The following is a 21,303-nucleotide window of genomic DNA, read 5'->3' as shown; positions in this document are numbered from 1 at the left end:
AATCCTCAAGACTCCTGAAATATCTAACTGACTGAGCAGCTTAAGCTTTAATCCCTCCACTTCTGGTTTTTATTACAAATTAAAAGTATGGTCCAGCCATTGATTAGTTTGATGAAATGTCTTGATTGACATTTGTTTCACCGAAGAGCTTTTCTGCCGATTCCAGCTATGATTACATACTGTCAAAACAATATACATCTGAAGTTTGATATAAAATCAATGGTAAAGTGATTGATAATAGTTGCTATGTATTCCTTGAGAAATATAAGTGCAAACATTGAGAATACCACAAACAAATTTGTCCTTAAAGAGAAAAGCTTTACGTGACTCAACAATAGTGGATGAAACAGTTTTAATATGCAACGGGAGCAGCGTAGTATTTGCTCTGCTTTGGATTTCTGGGCAGTAACCGTTTCCTCTGCAAAAAGCTCACGAATTGACATTTATGGGAAAATCCTTTCTGCTGTGTCTTTTCACACTTACTCCATTTCTGTCAGTGCTCAACTTCTTTCCCCTCTAACTTTTTCAACCTACTTCTTCTTCTCTGGCAACGACTTAAGTTATTAGAAGCATTTTTACATGTTCAGTCTTCCAGCATGGGACAATACATCACTGCAGATATTTTATTCCAATCCCAAGGTGTGTGGTTTTATCACCAATCTCAGTATGCCTGTTGTCTCGAAGTGTCCTTGGGCGAGACACTGAAGAAGCGCACACACAGACACAAACAATGTACCATGACAGCGGAGAGGGCAGACACCGATCCGAGGCAGGTGATGCCAGTGGTGTAACTTGGATCCAACATGTAGGGAATCATCCCGCCGACACAAGCTGCCATGAGACTGGCGTTGATGGCATGGCGACCAGGAAGCATCAGGGGAGAGCTGTTCAAAACGCCTGAAAGTGGAGGAAAGTAAAGAAATCATTTTTAAAAAGAATACTGCTATCACACACTGCTGACATTTGATAGGTGAAAAATGACAGTGAAGTTCTTCTCTTTCAGCAGCTCCACTCAAGACGTGTCAATAATGTTCATGCATAATTTATTGTTATGCCACATTTGGGAGCCAACAAATTAAAGAGCAGCCGCCGGGACTGGCGTGAGCAAATGAACCGATTTATTTTTCCCTTTTGCAGTAGCCAGTAAGTTATATGATGCCATGTAGACAAACACAGTGTGACTGAGCAATTAAGAACACAATACAGTAAATACTCCTTGCTAATATTACAGCTCATGTTTCACACTCAATAGCAACACAATTGCAATCGAAGAAGATTTGGTGCAATGTCGGCTAGAAATCAGAAGGTTGTATCTGATGGCAAAAGGTTGAATAAGACGAGCACCCAATAATCTTGGGCCTAAATACAGCTCAGGTTTACTGGCACAATGTGAAACATCGTGCCCTCGCAGGCCCTAAGGAAAAGGTTTAGTCAGTGTTCCAGAGGTTTTAGGTACTTCTAACCTGTAGAACAAACTTCCTGAACACCTGAGGATTCTTGACATGCATTATTATCTCAGGCCATAAATAATAGATCTAACTTCACCTAATTTTCTATTTTGTTTAAGCATTTCTTATCTTATCTGCTTTAGGTGTGTGTTTTAAAAAAATATATGTCATATCATTTTTTGTATGCTTTGTAAAGCACCATTCATTGCCTTGTGTCTCAATAATTTTTTCTTGCCTTATCAAATGACATAACATGCATGCAAAATAGAATTAAATGTTCACACTCGCCATTTTCCATCTTATCAGTCTCGAAAGCTATGCTAATGAAATCTCAGCTTTAGCTCAGAATAGCTCCAGACAAAACAAGGTAACAAGTAAATAAAAGGACACATTTTGGGTAAAAATGAATAATTTCTTAACAGTCTGCAGGACTTTGTAGGATCCAAGAATGGAAACACCAGTAGACATTAATCAAATCCTCCTTGACGATCACATGAGACAACACATCGCGGCAGCTGGGTGCAACATGTGTCTTCTTTGCAGCGGGAACAATTGCTTGTGAAGTGTACATTCCATAGTAATAACCATAATGAGTTTAACATGATTATGCAATGTGATAATCAGATGTGTGAATATGTCTTTTGTTGCCGTTTCTGTTAAAATCCCCCTAATACATGCATCCTGTATTTAGAACAATTTTTCCAAAACAGATCACTGCCAATCTTACTGATCCACAGATTTTTCTGCAGGGATTGTTCACACGCTGCTCATATTTGACCTTGTTCTTTGGTTACACGGATCATCAACTGTACAATAAATACATTTCAAAACAACAAAATGGGATTAGTGCAAACCCTCAATTCATTTCTCACCCTGGAGTTTGCCGTAGGCAACCAGAGAGCCGCTGAATGTGATTCCGCCGATGTATGTGCCAAGGTAGGCGATGATCTTGGTGAGGTTTGCTGCGGGGTCTGTGGCAAAGTGGGGGTACTCGATCATGTACTCTGCCACGCAGGTGAGCACCGCAGCCAAGCCGACCAAGCTGTGGAAAGCAGCCACAAGCTGGGGCAAGTCAGTGATCTGGATCTTCTTAGCAATAGCCAAGCCTGGAGGGAGAGACAGAGAGAGAGATAACAAATAAATAAAGTGGAACGACCCTGAAAGACCCACACACGCAAGTACATGCACACACACACTGCTGGGAAATGGGTCCATCTGAGAAGCCAGGTGTTGCTGGTGAGGCTCACTCAGGGAAATTCTTTGTTTGTGAGTTGGTCTACAGTGTGCGTGTGTGGGGGGTATCTGGAAGAGAGTCGTAGCTGTCTGTGGGGATAGTTTAGTCTGGTTTCAGCTTGGTTACTGGAATAATTAGCATTTAAATGGTCAAACTACCCTGAAAGACAGTGAGAAGGTGAGTAACACTTGATGCTGACCCTTCCAATCGGCCTCCTGTGCCTGGCGGGAAATTAGTCATGTTGTGTTTGAAGTAAACTTCACAGAGGCCGCCTTTCACACACCTGCCACTTAATCTGATTGCGCCTGGAATAAATGTGTACACACAAACAAAGCAAAACCCCATAAGCCATACCGACCAGGTCTATCACAATGGCAGAAACTTAAACGTGGATATACTACTACTAAGAGCAGCTGTGGCTCTGTTAAACACAAGGTTGGTGGGTCGATTCCCCACTCGTCCCTTCGCGGTATAATGAGGCAATACACTGAAACACAAGTTGCATTGCAGGTGATGCTATTAGTGCGAGTGCATGCGTGCGATTGTGTGACTAACCGTGTTAATGTGTGCTTAGTTAAGACCATTTACCATGACTCTCACAGGCTCAGAAAAATGTGGAATATTTGCTTCTGTTCGGACACAATACGGAACTAACAGTACCTTCTTCTTTCACACACCAAATCATCTTCATTTTATTCCTTTGTTGAACACCTCTGATTTCTCCTAAGCAAACTGATGAATAGTCTGCCATTCTAATTATACTGATGTGTCATTTTAAACATATAAGATCTGGTTTACCAAGTTCCCGTATACAACGCAATACGCAAGTACAAAAGGGGTACAACAAAGACAATATCTACCGTAGCAAAAAATTCCACAAAAAATAGTCATGAGCTACCTCTCACCACCATAACAACAGATCTCTGAACGGCTGACATGTTAATGAAAACGCTGTCATTGTTCGTTTTTTATGTGACATATCCCATTACGTGTTGTATATTAATCTATAAGCATAAGCGCCTGCCAGTACATTTTGCATTCTGGTGCAAATGCCTGATGCTACTTGATGTCATGGAGGCAAAGGCATTACTTTTACAGTGTGTTATTTGGTGCATATGTGAAACGCAATCCTCAGTGCAACCTCGTGTCAGATCAGCTTCAATACCTGTGTGCACAATATCAAGATCGTCGCCTTTTTTGGTGCGAGAAAATCGTTAGTGGATCAGATTCATGGTATCAAAACTGAACATGTCTGATATGTCAGGCATCCCTCATCATCTATTTCAGAGTTCTGCCACAACACAGATCTGTAAGTGCTGGTTTGTCTGCAAGTCGACTTTCTCATTCTCCCTCCCTCCCTCCCTCCCTCACTCACTCCCACACTCACCAGCAGTGCCGCCTACAGCCATTGCTGCACTCATCTGTGCCAGGAGCTCCGGGCTTGGTTTGAGGGCACCCAAGGTGGCGGCGATGCCTCCTACAACTCCCATCATACCCAGAGCGTTGCCCAGACGAGCCGTGGACTGGTTGGAAAGGCCGGCCAGGGCACCGACGCAGCACAGACCGGAGCCTAAGTACATCATCTGGAGAGAGAGAAAGAAAACCAAACGATTTTACTTGGATAGCTCTGCACAACTGCTAGGAAAATAATAATAAATCTGGAAGTTTGGAAAGCAGCTCCTCAGTCACTTGCCGGTTTGTACTAATTTTATTGGTACAAGGAAAGCTGGTTCAGTAGGAAAGAAACTAAAACACAGTGGACGTGGTACAAACGACCCCTCACACCTGTTCAATGTTGTATCCAGACTGCAGGGCAGCAGCGTAGCCTCCCACAAAGAGGCCGCCGGGAAGCAGGTAGAGGTAGTTATGCTCTGGGGGATCAGTGGGACGCTTGAACATATCCAACATCTTCTTAGTCACCAGGAAACCACCTGAAGGAGAATGTAGTATAAACAAAACACTTGTACTTACAGTGGCATAAAAACAGTTTCAAATGCTGATTCAAGCCAAAGACAAAATATGATTTATAAAGTGCAAGAAAAAAGAAAGAAAAAAAAGGATAAACGAGCAAGAACCTTTTTCACCTGAAAAATATCTAATCTTAGACAACAGGTGTTTTATAGCCAATAGTTACAACTGCTGCCAAGCCCAATAACCAGTGTTAGAAATTTAATGAGTCTACTTTATGTCAGTGTAAATATTTCAAGTAGAAATCCTCAAATGTCTCGAACTGAGACCAGACAGTGTCTTGCCCTTTTACAGGAGATCAAGTTACAGTGAGTGAATGTGTGTCTCTTTTTTCCCCCCAGGCATGATTGTAGCCACATGTACACACACATGCACCCATACGTCCGAGGTGAATCGGAGGTTAACTTTTTCTGTCCAGTACATGTAACTTCATACAACGTCTTGTTAAAACATGTCACACTAATCCCACTTCTATTATTGCAAACCGGTCTGAATAAACAAATTCGGAGGAATTTTCATGAATTTTAATATTAAAAACACATATTTTGGTTATTTCTTTTTGTTTATAGTCATACCTGCAGTCACAGTGGAGCTTTACAGAAACACGCCAACAGTGCTAACCCATTTTTTTTGTTATTCACCACAATGTTTAAACTGTTGACAATTTAGATTTCATTTGATTTAGAGTGATGGAAATTCCATTAGTTATTTGGGCATAAAGCAGACTTATATAAATATTGTTTTATAGGTTTTAATGGTGCTGGAAAAAGTCAAAAAAAGTTGGATCAATTCATTCACTTCCAACCACAACACTTTACTCTGGCTTCTACCACAACCCAAAGACATGTGTCCGAGGTTAATTGGTGACTCTAAATTGCCTCCGGATCCGTGTGTGTCCTCTGACGGACCGACTAGGGTCTGTCTGGTCCTCCCAGCATTATAGGAAAGAAAGGACACTTTATTGATCCCGTTGAGGAAATTACTTCCCTGCATTTAATCTATTCTATTCATAGATATTTTTGATATGTTGTAGGAGAAGTGGGGCTGTCATGGTGCTGTATGGGGGGCAGTCAGTGTCAAGGGTCTCACTCTGGGAGCTACAGTGGTAACCCGTCAGCAGTGAGATTGAAAACTCTCTCAAGTCTGCTTCTCTAATCGTGACCTCGATTACAATCCTAAGGACTTAAGAATCTCTCTCTGGGAGTTCATTAGGGTTAAACCTCTGGGATCCACGAATAACAAAAATTTAAAAATCAGCTCTGAGATAAGTTCTATTTCAGTGTGAATCAATGGGATGAAAAGAATGACAGGCTCACATTGCAATAGCGGGGCAAATAACTTAACAAGTTGGATTGAAATTCATAATGTTAATTGAACTTTAGGTTTACAACGTTTAGACATATTATGTAATCATCTGGCATATGACTTGCCAAGCTACAGTATATTTTTCTTGGAAATAGTTCTAAAAAGGTTGGGTCATTCTGTGTTTAATATTCATCTCTCAGTGGTTTACAGAAGGACATGCTGGATGTCATCAGTGGATACTTGACTAACTGCAATTAATGCAGAGTTGGTCGTTGGCATTCGGGCCGGGTGAGAGGTCAACAACTGGTGCTCAGCATTGGTTTTTAATTAGCAACTCAAAATCTATAAAATGCCGCATATCAAATAGTCTTCTATTAAATGCTGGGTGGTAAAAATCGACAGGTCATAAGAACCTTAAAGTTTGCCTACCTCTCCACTTTCCTGTTCTAACAGCAGATCACCTTCTTCCTCAGCTATCAGCTCTCCTACATAAATGACCAAACCATTACAACCTTGTCAGTTGCATACCTGTTTGACAAAACATGCTTCTCTAACGTGCTCGATGTTATGCTCACGCACACAATTCAACATCCTTAGCTCTGCCAACTCCAGTTCAGCCTCCTGTCCTTTCATTGGTGCCTTGTTACTTTAAAATACAGCACAACTGTAGATGTTCCCCTTATACCAAGCTGGAACCCTTCTCTTGCAGATCATTTTTGATACTTGTGTTCATTCAGTCCACCCCGTCTGTCTTCCTTACCTCCCTTTCACACCGCTTTGGACGGTTGACCCCAAGTACTTAACTCCTGTCTCTTATATACCTCCACTCCCTGCATCCTCAATGTTTCACTGCCCTCTTTCCCAGTCACACATAAAAAGTATATTGCTGTAAATATCCAAAACTCCCAGGTGTTTTCTATGGAGTTTGACATCTTATGACTGGAGATGTGGGGGGAAAAAAGGGGGATCTGTGTCTGTTTTATTGCCGCAAAATGTCCTTCATTGTGCTTCAGCCCTTTTCATGGAACATTTTTTTTCTGTTCCCATGGGTTTATGGGTAATGCGGTCAAATACTTTGAAATGTGCATGTCTGTCAGAACCCAAACAGAACTTAAAAAAAAAACGACATAAAAGGAAGGGTAGGTATGTCTGCAGTCTGTGGGAATTGGGCATGCTTTCGTTAAGGGAAATCTAAAACATTGAAAAGTGGTTTGAAGACCGATTCCATTCAACCTAAAGAGTTCGTTATTTGTGGCAGGATTCACAGCCTTGCCTTGAACCTAAAACCTCATGGTGCGTCCCCCAAACGCAAAACCTCAAAGAGGCTTCAGCACAATTTACCGGACACACTGAACAGATCCGTTAGACCAGCCATCGATTTATTAGCTCGCATCAAAGTCTCAGCCGCTGTCTAGCTGTGAGCTAATATGAGAAATTAAAACTAATTCATGGCCCGGCTCTGGAGGAACACTCCGTTTCCCCCGAACTATTAGGGAGTGATGAGTATTTTAATGACTCCGGGAACACTTGGTCATTATAATGGGAATTATTAGGAGTCATAGCAGGAATTGATGTGTGTGGTCCGACAACCAGAGCCACCGCCTCTGGTCTGACAAGGTAGTCGGAGACGGCAGCTGTGAAACTTGGTTTGAGATGATGTTATTGTACAATCAATATAAAACACTTCCATCTTCAGCCCCGGTTGATATTTTATTGGCTTGTGGTTGCTGTGACTGGCAGGGATCTCTGTGAGGTGTCTATGTTGGGATGACTCACCGGCAATGTTGACCGAAGAGATGAAGGCAGCGAGTACAGCCAGTGTCTGGGCAGTAGTCGTTGGAGTGTAGGCGCCTCCCATCAGGGACAGACCACCCACGGCTGTGAGACCTGCAGAAAACGAATATTTACAAATTCATGACTGATCTGCATATGAATAAATAGGAAACGATTGTGGAAAATGTTACGAATACAAACCAGCAGACATAAATTCACTCAATGAACAAATTGCATTGGTTTCATCCGCACATCCACCGACATTTCACTTTGTGATTCCCGCATCACAAAACCCCAAAGAAATGAGGAAAACACGGCAATGAATCAAAGACTGAAACCGAGAGAGGAAGAGAGAGAGTGCTTTATTTGAAACCAAAAGAGGCTCAGGAAACCTTGATAACATCAGTACTGTAATGATTTACAGGCGGTGAGATGCAATACACAGTGCTGTGGGAGCCGGCCCGCACAAGGACTTGCAACTGTATGCAATTTCGGTGGACTAACAGGTAGAGAGTGTGCACGCACGCATGTTTGTGCTTCAAGTCAACAGTGCCAGATTAGACTTTCAAATGAGGAAAACTCTAGTTTGATGTCCTCCCTTTTTCCTCTAACCAAAATGATGTGTTAGATCTGCTTTGATACAAAGTTCCACTGCTACCAAACATCATTTCACAACTCCTGTTACAAAAATATAGGTCAAATTCAAGTGTGCACAACTGTCGCTTGGTTACATTGGGAAACCCTATGACTGTGACTCATTTTGATATGCAGTTGACATCCTGCTGGAACAAAGAACACACACACACACACTCACACACTCACACAACTTCTCTATGTGCTTGCCTCAATGACATTCAGGTCTGGCTTTAAATCACTAACTTTCTACAATTCAATACAGTTTAATCAGGAGTCATTTCAATTGGTCCAGATTCAACACTGCAACAGTTCCCGACAAACAACCATCTTCATCACTCACTTCACCACAAGTGTAGGTATTATTTTTGAAGATCATCCTAATTTTAGCCAATATATCAAACATGAACCTTGTTTTCTTTCGCTACATAGAATTTCCAAGGTCTGTATAAGTCTTCAACTCAAAAACCTCGAGATTGTCATTTATGACCGCGAGATTAAAATGCTGTAACCTCCTACAATCCGGTTCATCCAAATGAGACGTAAGCAAAAATACAGTTCATTCAACTTCCAGACAACATTAATAGAACTCAAACAGCACATTATACCAAATTCAGCTTTACTGAACTGTCGACTGCTACTGATTGTACAGATATATCATTATTGTTATTACTTTTAATGGAAGAATGGGACCGGCCCCGGTTCGAAGGCATGCGGTGTGAAGCACTCAGCAATGTACCCGAGCGTTTCACTCCGTATGACCTCTAACGTAGCCTGAGGTCCTCTGGCTCTGGAAATGATCCCCAGAAGAAGATTAAAATCAAGAACTACTCATCCTTTTCTGTCGGGGCCCCGTTGCTCCAGAATGACATGCCAGAGAATATCTGGCTAACCCAGTCTTGTTTTAAATCTGCTTTGAAAAACCTTCTTTTTAAATGTGATTTTTTTTTAAGGATTGCACATATTCAGAACGTAATTCTATTGATTTAAATTGTATTTGCAGCATCTGTTGCGATTGTGCTTTGATGTGAATCACTTTGCAATTTAGTTTTAAACTTACTAAATATTATCTTTTTAATGAATTTTATTATGACCAACTTACATTCTTGAAAGTTACCTATCATCATTCTTCGTTTGACCAATTATGTAAATTTCAATCAAAATAATTTTTTCTTCAGTTATTTTTTACAGAAAAGGCATATTTTCGATAAACTTGAGAGCATTTAAAAATCTTAAATATTAATTTGACATCCAGCTGAATAGAACATCTTTGATTTTAAATGTTTTTGATTTATTTCGAGATGCTGTATATTTGATGTTTGGGCCTTTTTTGCTAAAATAGTAAAAACAAAAATGGAGCATGACAAATTGAAAATGTAAAGATATTAATTCACTGCTTGAATAATAATATAGGGAAGGAAACATCGCATCCACCAATGAACTGTAATTTAACATTTTTCACTCCAACATAAACGGTATATTTTCACTGTAAACTGAAGCCATGCCCTGTGGAAGTTGTATAAGTCTGTTTTTTTTGCATTTGTCTATTTGTGATTGTTTACAGAATTTGTGGATTGAGGAGTATTGAGCCACTCAAAGAAGCAGCAGGGGTGCCAGGCAACAACAACAACGGTTAAAAAACTCAATTCACGGTAGTTATAATCAGATTTAAAGTATGTCCCCACTGAACCTAATCTAAACCACAACAGCTACCAGTCAAATCAAAAAATAATAATATTCTAACTCAATATCACAGTGGTCTTATGTCGTTTTTGGCTACATCGCTACTGATGGAAACAAAACCTCTCAGCCAAACAAAAACAAAATCTATGTTCATAGTTTGACATTGTTACCAGATGCCCTCCCTATTTAAAAAATAAAAAAAAGTTGTTTTTGTCATGGTGTTAACAATGGCAATGACTTCTAACTTGATGCCTTTTCATTATGTTTTTGTATTTGGCCTTTGTGTGCTGTCAGTCTATCCTTATCAGCCTTTACTGGGGATTTAATGCAAATGTTTTCATTGAAATTATTCTTTTTCAAGTCTGGGGTTTCCCAAAGTAAAATCTTTTTGTTTACAGTTTGAATTTGAAGTGTTTTAACTGAATGAAAAATACAAATACCAGGAATGAAACAGCAGCTTGCTGCTGAGATACTTATTGGGCATGAAGTACTACTGTACACAACTAATATCCAAAAAGAATTCAAGTTCAGCTTCCAATCAGCAAGTTCATTTTAGAGAATATACTTGAATTAAAAAACAAAAACAAAAACTAATTGGTTTATGAGAAAATAAATACATTTAATGGTAAAACCCAGTTTAATACTTGAACAAAGTATGTCTTGTTCACAACTTAAATTTCACACTGGTCATTGACAAGGGAGCAAAATAAAGATAAACATTAGTATTTTTCCAGACAAAAGAGTACAGAAAATAAAACGGGCATCATTACACCATAAATGTAGAGATCAAAAGCAAGGGTGCCACAAGTGTGAACAAGTCAGCCAGAATGAAAGCTAATAGGACAAACCCGAACCCCAAACGTGACACATCCACAGATGTAGTATATTGTGGGTGGGCGACCGTCCCGGGGGCGTGTCTCCGTCTCAAACATTAGGTACCAGGCCACAGGGGGGCTCTCAAGTAGATAAAAACCTTCTTCCCAGACACCAGATATGAGCTACTGGATGTGAAACCTGTGTCTGAGGTATTTAGGATGACTCCTCCATTCATATAGCCGCTACTGGATGTAACTCTATAATCGCCCCATGAAGAATATAAGCATCCCTCATTGAAACGCTGAATTCCAATACCATTCCCTAATGTCTGTGTGTGCATGTGTCTTTACGATGCCTGGCATAACAACAACTGAATTCTGCTGGTCTCGCTGTTTCCAGAACCGCAGTCAGTCAGTGACAGGAATGAAAAAAAAAAATAAGGTAATGAGGCCATGCCAAATGTGAAGGGGAAAATACCTGGACTGGGATGGAAGAGGAGATGAAGACATTCAGATGGCAGACACAGAAGGAGCCAAGAGAATAAAATAAAGAAGGAAACCTCTTATTTTTTAATAATGACAATTATATCTTTTAAAGTGAAAAGGGTCAATTTAAAGAAATAGGATGTGAAGATGTAAGTCCCGCTTTCCATCTTTGTCCCTCTTTTAAAGTCTTGAAGTGAAAACTGTCTCTTAGTTGTTGCACTGCTGGACTCTGCCGCTGAGCTCTGACGCCTGGCTGTGTGTCCGGCTAAATGAGCAAAGCAATCCCCTGACCCTGAAAGATCACCGACGGTGTGTTACTTCCTACCCCAGTGTGGGGGCTCCAGACTGATCAAAGCCAGGAGAACACACACATGCATTTACACCTCTAACCTCTTAACCCCTCTGTGTTAAGCAGCAGCCAACAATAAGGACACTATCTTTAAAACTTTTATTTGGACTCGATGGCAACAGAGCAGCAATGAGACTGCAGACGCCTGCTGGACTGACACGTGACACGCTCAGGTTCTTATGGTTTTCTTTGAATAGATCCGCTGCAGGACTACATCTGTATTTGATGCTTTGTTTTTGTGGTGTAAGTTTCAAGCCTGCTGTGTTTTCTATTCTGGGGGAAAATTAAATTAAAGGTGGGAGAAGTTTGGACAAATGATAATGTCTGACAGCTTCAGACCACCTTGCTTGAATGTTTGACCTTATTTCAACCAATAATGTAATAATAGACAATGATGTAATAATTTTGGGCGTTTTAACTGTAATATAGCCCATACCATCAATTGCCATTAGAGGAATAGATAGATAGATAGATTTGATTAATGTAAGACTTTACAAAATGAGAGAAATATCCTGTCAAAGTGTTTTTGCCAATAATGTAAAAATACATAAACAGAGCTGCAATTCTTATATGCATAGTAGATGGGATAGTCGACATATCAATTTATTGAATAAAGATTGTAAAAAAATATTTTACTATTTTATTACATTATCAACTTTATTACATTAAGAATTAACCAAATAATTGCTTTATCATCCACTAGAGATCTAGACAACAAAAAATAAATTAATGAAGTGATGGTCAAATTGCGGATTTAATTGCGTGTTTTGTGACATATTGGTCCTATTCTGCAAAGTGATGTCATGCTTAGCACTTTCACCTCACAGCGAGAACAGTCCATGTTTGAGTCCAGGCTGAGGGGCATTCTAGGTGGAGCTTGCATGTTCTTCCTGTGAGTGCATTGGGTTTTCTGCAGGTACTCTGGGTTCCTCCAACAGCAGAAAAACATGCTTTCAAGGTTAGTTAGAGGATCACACAGACACTCACATTCACCAGAACAATTAGTGACTCTCTCTTGGTAGAAAGATCTGACCCGAGTAATGTAAAATGTCAAAATAAAGAAACACCTTCCAATAAAAGACGGTGAGAAACACTGACCTGAGATGGCGTTGGTGACGGACATGAGAGGAGAGTGCAGGGCAGGAGTGACTCCCCACACGGTGTGGTATCCCACGATGCCGGCCAGACCGAAGGTGGTGACAATCTGAGTGAAGGCTGCATTTGGGGCACACAGGCCCAGGCCCAGCAGAGTAGCCGCTCCTGATAAACACACACATACATGTTTGAAATATTGTGTAAGAGCTTCTACTACTGCTAGAAATGCTTTTTTACAAAGAAAGCCAGTCTTTATAGACTTGTTGGCTTTTATATGTGATAAATGTTCTCACCTACTAAAACACATTCTAAAAAACATCTAAAATATTTCCATTTTTAATAAATCCTGTGCGCTTAGTACACTTTTAACACCAGACAGCATCATTAGAGCACATTCAGAGTCGACGACGTGAGGCAGCGGCTCTCCAGCTGAACATAACGTGACTGAGATCTACACAGTTATACAGACATTATTGCTTTAGTGTGTGTCTGAGAGAGTGAGCAATTGGCTGCTCTACTCTTGAGAGAAGCCAGGGATCAGCACAGACTGAAGGGATGCAAAAATGTCAGTATATGTACAGTTTCGGCTGCAGTTAGTGGAAAAATAAATGCTGCAGTTCATCTATGAATGAACCAAGTCCTGTATTTCAAAGTAGCATCAGCTTCGAGACTAGAGAGGAAGACCACCCCTTCCCGAAAAGCCCCTGCTTCACCTTCCAGACCGAGGCCAGGAGACACAGGGGACACTTTATCCTCCCTGCCAGGTCTCAAGCCTGAGCTAGCTTCAGGGCTAAATCCATTTCTGCTTCTAAGCACTTGGGAAGCAACACACAGAGATGGATTTTATGATTTCAGTCACTGCAGCATTTAATTTCCAGCATCTGTAGCTTGGACTGTCCTTTTCTGTCCTTTGAAGGACACTGCACTAATACCTGTAGTGCTACTAACCTGCAGCCAGTGGAGCAAATGAATACAGCGAAGGAGCCAAGTTACGAAAACATCACTCTTTTATTTTTGCTTCTCATACCTGTAGAACAGCTGTGAACCATTAAATCAAACTTTGTATCCTTCTGGTAAAAGCTACTGCCAAAAAAAGCAGTGTAACATTTTAGCCTCAAAATATTTTTTCCACCAAAAAGAAATAGAGCTGCAAATGATATTTTCTCCTAAAGTTTGGCCGATCAATGGCTATCCAGCAGCATTTTCTCAGTATTCCAGGTAATGGTCAAGGAAATTATAATATAAAAAGAATATTTCAAGTGACTATAATATAATATTTTAGTTGAAAACAAGTAAATCAAGTTAACAAGTTTATTACTTCCCCGTCATGAAGACAGGCTTTGGCATCCATACTTCTCAAAACCAAAACTCCTCAATAATTAGAGAAGTTTAACTGGGCTGACGCACTCACTGAACACAGATTATTTTTAACAAGTTGCAGTGTCAAAATCAAATCAGCCGTACGAGTCATATGTCACATGCTGTTAAAACAAGTTTTTTGGAGGCAACTCGGCAAATAAAGAAAAAACATCCACTGAAGATGTTCCGAACTGAAACCCCCTTGAGGTACGAAACATTTTTAGTAAGAAACAGACACATAAAGACGATTGAGTGAACCACATAACTATAAAAAGCTGTCAAATGAGAGGTTTTTCTTCTCCTTCCTGAACTCTTATCAGTGGGAGTACTACAAGCGACTTCTGAAATCTGCATGTTCTTCCAACTCTAAGCAAATTTAACTGACACGGTGGGCATCTGACCACCCAAGTTGGACTAATTTCCTGTTACTTCAACAAACAGGTCTACTTATTAGCTGAAGAGCTAATTGTCTAGTTACATTTGGGAGAAACACACCAACATTTTTTAGTGATTGGCTGTGAAATCAATTGTCCATGCATAACAGCTAACTTGAAATTATTAAAAAAAAAAAAAGAAGAAGAAAAGAAAAGAAAAAAAAAACGGCTGGGTTACTTTGTTGGACTAATAAGGTAATAACCAGCCCTCAGTGTGTTCTCACTTCTTGAAGCTTTAGTGTGGTGGCGTTAAGTAGGAAACTACCCAAGCGCCCGAACAATGTGTGAACCACATTAACTACATGTGGTGCACTTACAGAGCACCATGAGAACCACCTCACTCTGGTGCTACTTCAAACAAACACTCAGCAGGACACTGTTTTTACAATGCACACTTCCTGACACTAACAGGGTGCCTGTGTATGTGTGTGCTTGTAATATGCCCTCTGTCACTTCTTGCCTCTTGTGCACATTCCTGTCGCGACCTGGAAAGCCATCCTTCACCTTATGGCAGACCTCAGCCACCTTTAACACCGAACGATGACAGCTACTGCTTTGACAACTGATTCAGCGTCTCCCAGATAAATCATATTTATAATGGCTCTTCTCCTTTACTGAATGCCAAACAACTGACCTCCAGTGTACGCGCCAGCAGTGGTGAGTGTGGCCCTGAAAGGGGAGACTTGTGAAGCCTTTTCTGCCTGCAGGTCCTTGACAGACTTGGATTTGGGTGGAGCGGCTACGGGCACGTTGTTGGGCTGAGGAGCGGGAAACAGGTTCTTTCCATCCTAAAAGTGACGAGTGGCAAGAAAAAAGAAAGAAAGACAAATTTAGATTAGCGTCTCTTCCTGTGTATGATAAGTTGGAGTCGCTTAAGTAAGAAAGCAACTTGTATTTGTGTGCTCACTTTTTTTTCTTTTTAAAGAAAAGCTTATCCTTCTTGACTGCCTCCTAGAAACACTGAGAACTGAATCTCCAACCTCTGATTTGCTCAGATATTAATGTGTGGCCAAGCGCTGCCTAATGCAGAAAGAAATTTTGAAAACAAAAAGGATGGATAGTTATCTGTGTTTGCTTTAGAGTCGACAAAGTGTCCAATTTTCATCTGACTGTCAACTAACTTTATCAACTTTAAAGCCATCAAAATGATTTCTGGGATCTATGATTACAGACCTCAGCACTATTGCACATATATATATATATATATCATTATAATTAATAGAAATAAAAAAGAAGAACAGGTGCAGGTGTGTGTGATTACTATTCAGAAATGTTGGTGAAGAATACAGAGGAGAGACCGACTTAAGCATACGGTGTCTTTAGGGTGCCATCTGGTGACTGGAGCAGGGATCTACAACTTTGAGAATGAGCTCTCGTGCTGTGGATACTATATGAGACATGGAATCTGTGTGAAAGCTCGCCTCTGCAACCAGCTGTGTAAGCATGTTTGTTCAACTTCATGTGACAAAGTCCTCGTACCTGCATGACAACTGATCCTCTGACGACATGATCCATGGTCCCATAGTCGAACACATCCTTGACGTCCAGGAAGAAGTTCTCCTTGTCTGGGCTGATTGCCCGCATCAGCTTTGTGATGTTGTTGGAGTACAGAGTGCTGGACTGTGTTGGTAAACGACTGGGCAGGTCTGTGAAGCCAATATGGGTCACTCCCTACAAAAGTAAAGAAAATCTGTCAAAATCAACCAGCTGCAGTGGAGGCGAGAATATGTTTTGAATAGCGTGTACACCGACCTTGTGTACTGACAGCTCTCCGGGAATTGTGGTTTCAATATTTCCCCCGGCCTCAGCAGCCAAGTCCACCACCACTGACCCATCCTTCATGCTTTCCACCATGGGCTTCGTGATTAGGATCGGTGCCCGCCTACCTGCAAGGTTCAAATGGAAAGACACATATAGAGGCCTTATTAAGACACTAGAAAAAACAACCCTAAATCTCTTTTATGCCCAATTAAGTAAAGTTTGGCTACAAAGCAAATTCAATAGAATTAATTATTGCAGAAAAGTTTGCAGTGAGAGTCTTCATGAGTTATAGGAGGCTCACATTCACAAAACTATCCACAAATTCCTTGAATCCAACGGTAATATCATAAATGTGATGCTGCTGCAAATAATGTGAAAATACACTTTGATCAAGTAATTTTTTTATAATCACTTGTCTGCCTTTCTTCCCAGAGGACAAGTCTCAGTTTGTACATAGTCATGAACAGATTTTTTTCCAAAACTTTGACTTTTGTTGGCACTATTCTCCAAAAGTGTCCTTCATGTTCTCATTGTCCAGTCTGTATCTGCAGAGCATGCGACAGTGTCACCGTGCGTACCGGGGATGAGTGCAGTGGTGATGACGATGTCCACTTCCAGACACTGTTTGGCAAACAGCTTCATCTCTGCCTCGATGAACTCCTTCGACATTTCCTTGGCGTAGCCTCCCTGGCCCTCACCAGATTCTTTAAAGTCCACCTCCAGCGGCTCCGCACCCAGAGACTTGAACTGCTCCAGAGCTGCAGCTCTAGGAGAAGAGACCGAAAACTAAAAGGTCAGAGCACACTTTAAAGTTTCATGTTCAAGATATCTCAGAATGAACATCAGATACTCCACTAAAGTCAAGCTGTTTGGCTCTGGAAGGAAAGATTTAACTCAATTTTCCAAACTCACATACTCGGCTCTGCTGCTCATCCCACAAATGCATGATACGCATTTTGCATAATTTGCCTTCCAGTAGAATAAAATCTATTGCCAAGAAGTACTGATTAGCACACATAATCAAATTCAAACTTTTCCTGTTGTATGTAAATGACCTTTGCGATTCACTTTTAGGCTCTTAATTTCTTCAACATTTCTCTCAATTTTATGACATTCACAATACAGATACAGAGCATGTTTTTATTTTTCATAAACATTTATAATAATTAAACCTGGATTACGAAGTGGAAAGTCTTCGGCTGTAAATTACCTGAAGGGGATGGTACAGACCTCACGTCCGGGTATTTCTAAAATATATTTTTGAATCCACCAAAATTTAAGGTTAAATGAGAAGCAAAGCATGTAACCAAGAGTGGTTCTGTTCATTCCATTCATAACAATGTTATTGCTTCCATTAAGACGCAGAGAATCACACTGTAGCCACAGCACCCAACAAGTCAACAATCCTTGCTTATTTCATCTGAACCTGTATGTGTGTGCACATACAATGTTCTCATACAGCCATAACAATATGACAGTATAAGTGAAATGCATCGATTAACTTTTATTTTTAAATGTGGGATATATTAAATAGTAAGTGAACTTTTAGCAGCGCATCTCCAAAACTGCAGCTTTTTTTTAAATGAGGATTTTCCAGTCTGTAGTGAACCTACGGGGAAATGGGTTTATTGAGGCCAAAGCTTATTAATGCGTTTGGCCCCAAGTCACAGCTTTCACAACTTCGAAGATCTACTGCTCCTCCATCTCCCGGGGTTTAGTGGACAGATTAGGGTGGACCAACACAATTTTAGGTTATAACGTTATTGCTGATTCTCTAAAACGACCTTGGAGACGAACCTGGTATCAAATCCTCTGACGATGGCTCCCATGGAACGAGCACTGCCGGCTGCTGCCAACCCAGCTACACCTCCTCCAATGATCAACACCTATTCGCAGAATAGTTCAGACAGGTAACAATAAAAATTTTAACAAACAAAGATATATACAAAGATTAACCATCTTCAGCATAAAAAAAAAAAAAAAAAAAAAAAAAAAAAGCCAACACCATGAACACACACAAATACACACCTTTGCAGGTGGCACTTTTCCAGCTGCTGTGATTTGTCCAGTGAAAAACCGTCCGAAACTGTTAGCGGCCAGCACGACTGCCTTATACCTGCAACGACAACAATAAATATAAATACATGTGTGTGAAGGAACGCCATTAATGGCCGATGCTGTCTTTCATTTTGAAGTTTCAGAAATTGTGGCCCCACTATTTTCTGTTAAAAAAAAAAAAAAGAAATCTTGTTTTGAAAGGACAGATGACATGTAAATGTTGAAAGCCGACATGAAGGGAGAGCTTTAAGGAAAGTGTTAATAAACTGCAACTATTTAAGGGAAAGTTAAAAACAGATAATGAGGTGTTTCACATGTGATGGATCTTTATTTTGAAAGAAACTGTATTTATTTGAATGGAGCATTTCAACACCTGAAAAGCGCATATGCACACACACAGCATTGACTATGGGGCCGGCATGCAAGGTGCGATAAAAACATGAACTTTGTAGCACCCGAACTACACTTAAAAATGTAAGTCATGATGAAGGCTTCAACCCATGGTGAACGTACCCCGCAATGTTTGCCATGGAGCTGAGGGCATCATAGCCCTGAGCGATGGTGACTCGAGGCACCTGGTCCATAGCCACGACGGTGGCCTTCTTCTGGGACAGCATGTCTATCAGCTCGGGGTTCTGAGCTGGATAGATGAAGCTGATTAAAGTAGCTGCGTCCTTCATCATGTCTGCCTCGTGGGCTCCCAACGCGGGGTTGAAAGTGGGCGCACGGACCTGGAAGAACAGACAATCCATTTCAGTGACGTAAAAGTTTACCTCAACTAGGAAATTGGTTTTAAAATATTGTATAAACATCTGGGAAACTCTTTTCTTTGTCTAAAGTCATGTTGAAATGTGATCAAAAGATATGAACATCACTTTGGTTATGTCAAGTATAACACTTTTCTTAACAGTGCTTCAAAGCTTCTGCTGAAGCAGAAACATTTTTTGTGGATGTTTTAGAATTCTTTGGTTTCTCCCTTGTTTTAATCTCCATTTTCTTACCAATCCCTGAAATCTAAAACGACAAGCAAACCTTTCACTACGAATGCTTTTCGGTTTCCACATCCCGCAATGAGGTTTCTGATCAATCAACACCTGTTCAAATATATATACAAAAAATAAGAGTCCATGACAATAATTTTGCTTTGGGAAAAGTTTCCGATGCTCAATTTGTCTTCTTATACCAATTAAAAGCAGACATAGCTTTGAAAACATTTATTCTTTCCTTCAATTATCCCTCATTATTTCTTCTGAACTAGTGCCTCCAATAATGACGTATTTCTGACATTTTAACTGCTGCAAGGTTTCATCCAAACGTCTAAAGTGCCCCCTCCTCCCTCGAACTTACCTTAACCAACACGTCAGATGCCAAGACATCTTTTATGTCTTTGATCGTTGCCCCGGCCTGAGTGTACTGCTCATCGGGAAACTTGGAAAACTCTCCGGCCCCCGACTCCACGACCACATTGAAGCCCTGTTTGATGAGAGCCTGGACGCCGGCGGGAGACAGCGCCACACGACGTTCATTCTGGAAGATTTCTTTGGGAACGCCGACTGTGAGTTGCTTGTATGGAATACCTGGAGAAGAAACAAGTGACAGGATTGATCTAGTCCGTTGGTTCACAGACTCTGTTGTTGCTTATCATGTGCTAGTTAGAGGCTTTAAATTATATTGTGCAAGTCTACATTTATGGTCTGTAACGGTTTGTGTGAAAAAGCTCCGTTTATAATCTTAAAAAGGTTCTAAAATTTGGTTTAATAGCAACATTTATAGTTTTACCCTCCACCTTTTTCTTATTAATTGCCATTATTTAAAAAAAAAAAAATGTATAAAAGGGGGGGGAAAGCAGCATGAATTTAATAATTCCTTTTCCTAGTTTGTATGTAGTGTCTGCAGGCTAAATATTGATTTGTGTTCCTCGCAAAACAAAAGTCAATGAAAACATTTTCAATTTCACATCAAATTCTCTCCTTTTCTCCTTGTTACGCTGTGTCAATATCAGATGGCTCATCCTGCACTCAAAAGGCTTTTCACAGGTTCTGGATTGAGTACAAATCCACATCCATATTTTTGTGTCTCCCCTGCGCAAACAGCTTGAACTGACGAGGGATTGTAGCACAGATATGGTGAAGGACATGAGGTGTGACAGCGAGGTGTACAAATGTCTGAATTATGCTGCAAAAGATAGACAAGCCCTACACAGAACACAGAGTAAAAACTGTAACTCACTGTAACTAGAGCATGATGGATGGACAGCTTAAAATTGTGTTGACCATAAATATTGTCCTGTGTGACCTTCGTGGGCAGAATGACAAGATCTGTGTCCTCTAACAATGAAGTAATGCAATGTATTCACAGGCTAACCTTTGCAAATCTGTAATAGAATCACTCCTTGGCTGAATTTGATGGCAACACTATTAGTTTTGAAAGTAGTATAGAACCACAAGCACAAACAGAAAGGCCAGGTAACGTATTTAGGAAGGAAACTGTCACACTGTTTTTTATATTAATTATTAAGCCGACATAAAAAGTTCAGAAAAAAAAAATAAAAAAAAAACGATTAAAGAAAGTAGCATAATAGTGGCCAAAGACATGCTGTCTTTTTTAGGTTGTGCTGAAGCACCAGTGAGGGGGGCAGGTCACATGCCAAGTCGGCTCCTATGGAAAATTCCACTGCCGCTCTTTCCCTCTGCCGCCTCTCATCTATACATAAACACAAGAGCCTGCCGTCTGTCCTTCCTCTGTCCTGATCCTCCTGCTGCACAGCCTTCCTCACACTTTTGTTGCAAGTTGTTCTCACATTAAATATTACTTAAATTCTTTCATCGATAATATCCATCGTGTCATAGTGATAAATGTTACTTCACCCACAGAACGGATTACACACAGAAAAACTAAGTAT

At 40.5% G+C, this 21,303-nt stretch overlaps 1 protein-coding gene across 1 annotated transcript in view; it reads right to left on the bottom strand.

Moving 5' to 3' along the window:
• nnt (nicotinamide nucleotide transhydrogenase) overlaps positions 1-21,303 on the bottom strand; it is a 37,878-nt gene that overhangs the window by 11,398 nt on the left and 5,177 nt on the right. The window contains exons 3-16 of the mRNA XM_080476350.1: positions 19,749-19,978; positions 18,915-19,132; positions 18,372-18,459; positions 18,141-18,229; positions 16,922-17,109; positions 16,335-16,468; positions 16,062-16,253; positions 15,217-15,370; positions 12,793-12,954; positions 7,732-7,842; positions 4,468-4,613; positions 4,070-4,265; positions 2,321-2,554; positions 737-897 (exon numbers count right to left, since the gene is read on the bottom strand). Coding sequence (XP_080332476.1) covers positions 737-897; positions 2,321-2,554; positions 4,070-4,265; positions 4,468-4,613; positions 7,732-7,842; positions 12,793-12,954; positions 15,217-15,370; positions 16,062-16,253; positions 16,335-16,468; positions 16,922-17,109; positions 18,141-18,229; positions 18,372-18,459; positions 18,915-19,132; positions 19,749-19,978 — 2,303 coding nt within the window. The remainder of the gene's footprint in view (positions 1-736; positions 898-2,320; positions 2,555-4,069; positions 4,266-4,467; positions 4,614-7,731; positions 7,843-12,792; positions 12,955-15,216; positions 15,371-16,061; positions 16,254-16,334; positions 16,469-16,921; positions 17,110-18,140; positions 18,230-18,371; positions 18,460-18,914; positions 19,133-19,748; positions 19,979-21,303) is intronic.

The sequence above is a fragment of the Lipophrys pholis genome, assembly GCF_963383615.2.
Source record: "Lipophrys pholis genome assembly, chromosome: 12".
Taxonomy (NCBI): domain Eukaryota; kingdom Metazoa; phylum Chordata; class Actinopteri; order Blenniiformes; family Blenniidae; genus Lipophrys; species Lipophrys pholis.
This window is presented reverse-complemented; position numbering and strand designations above follow the sequence as displayed.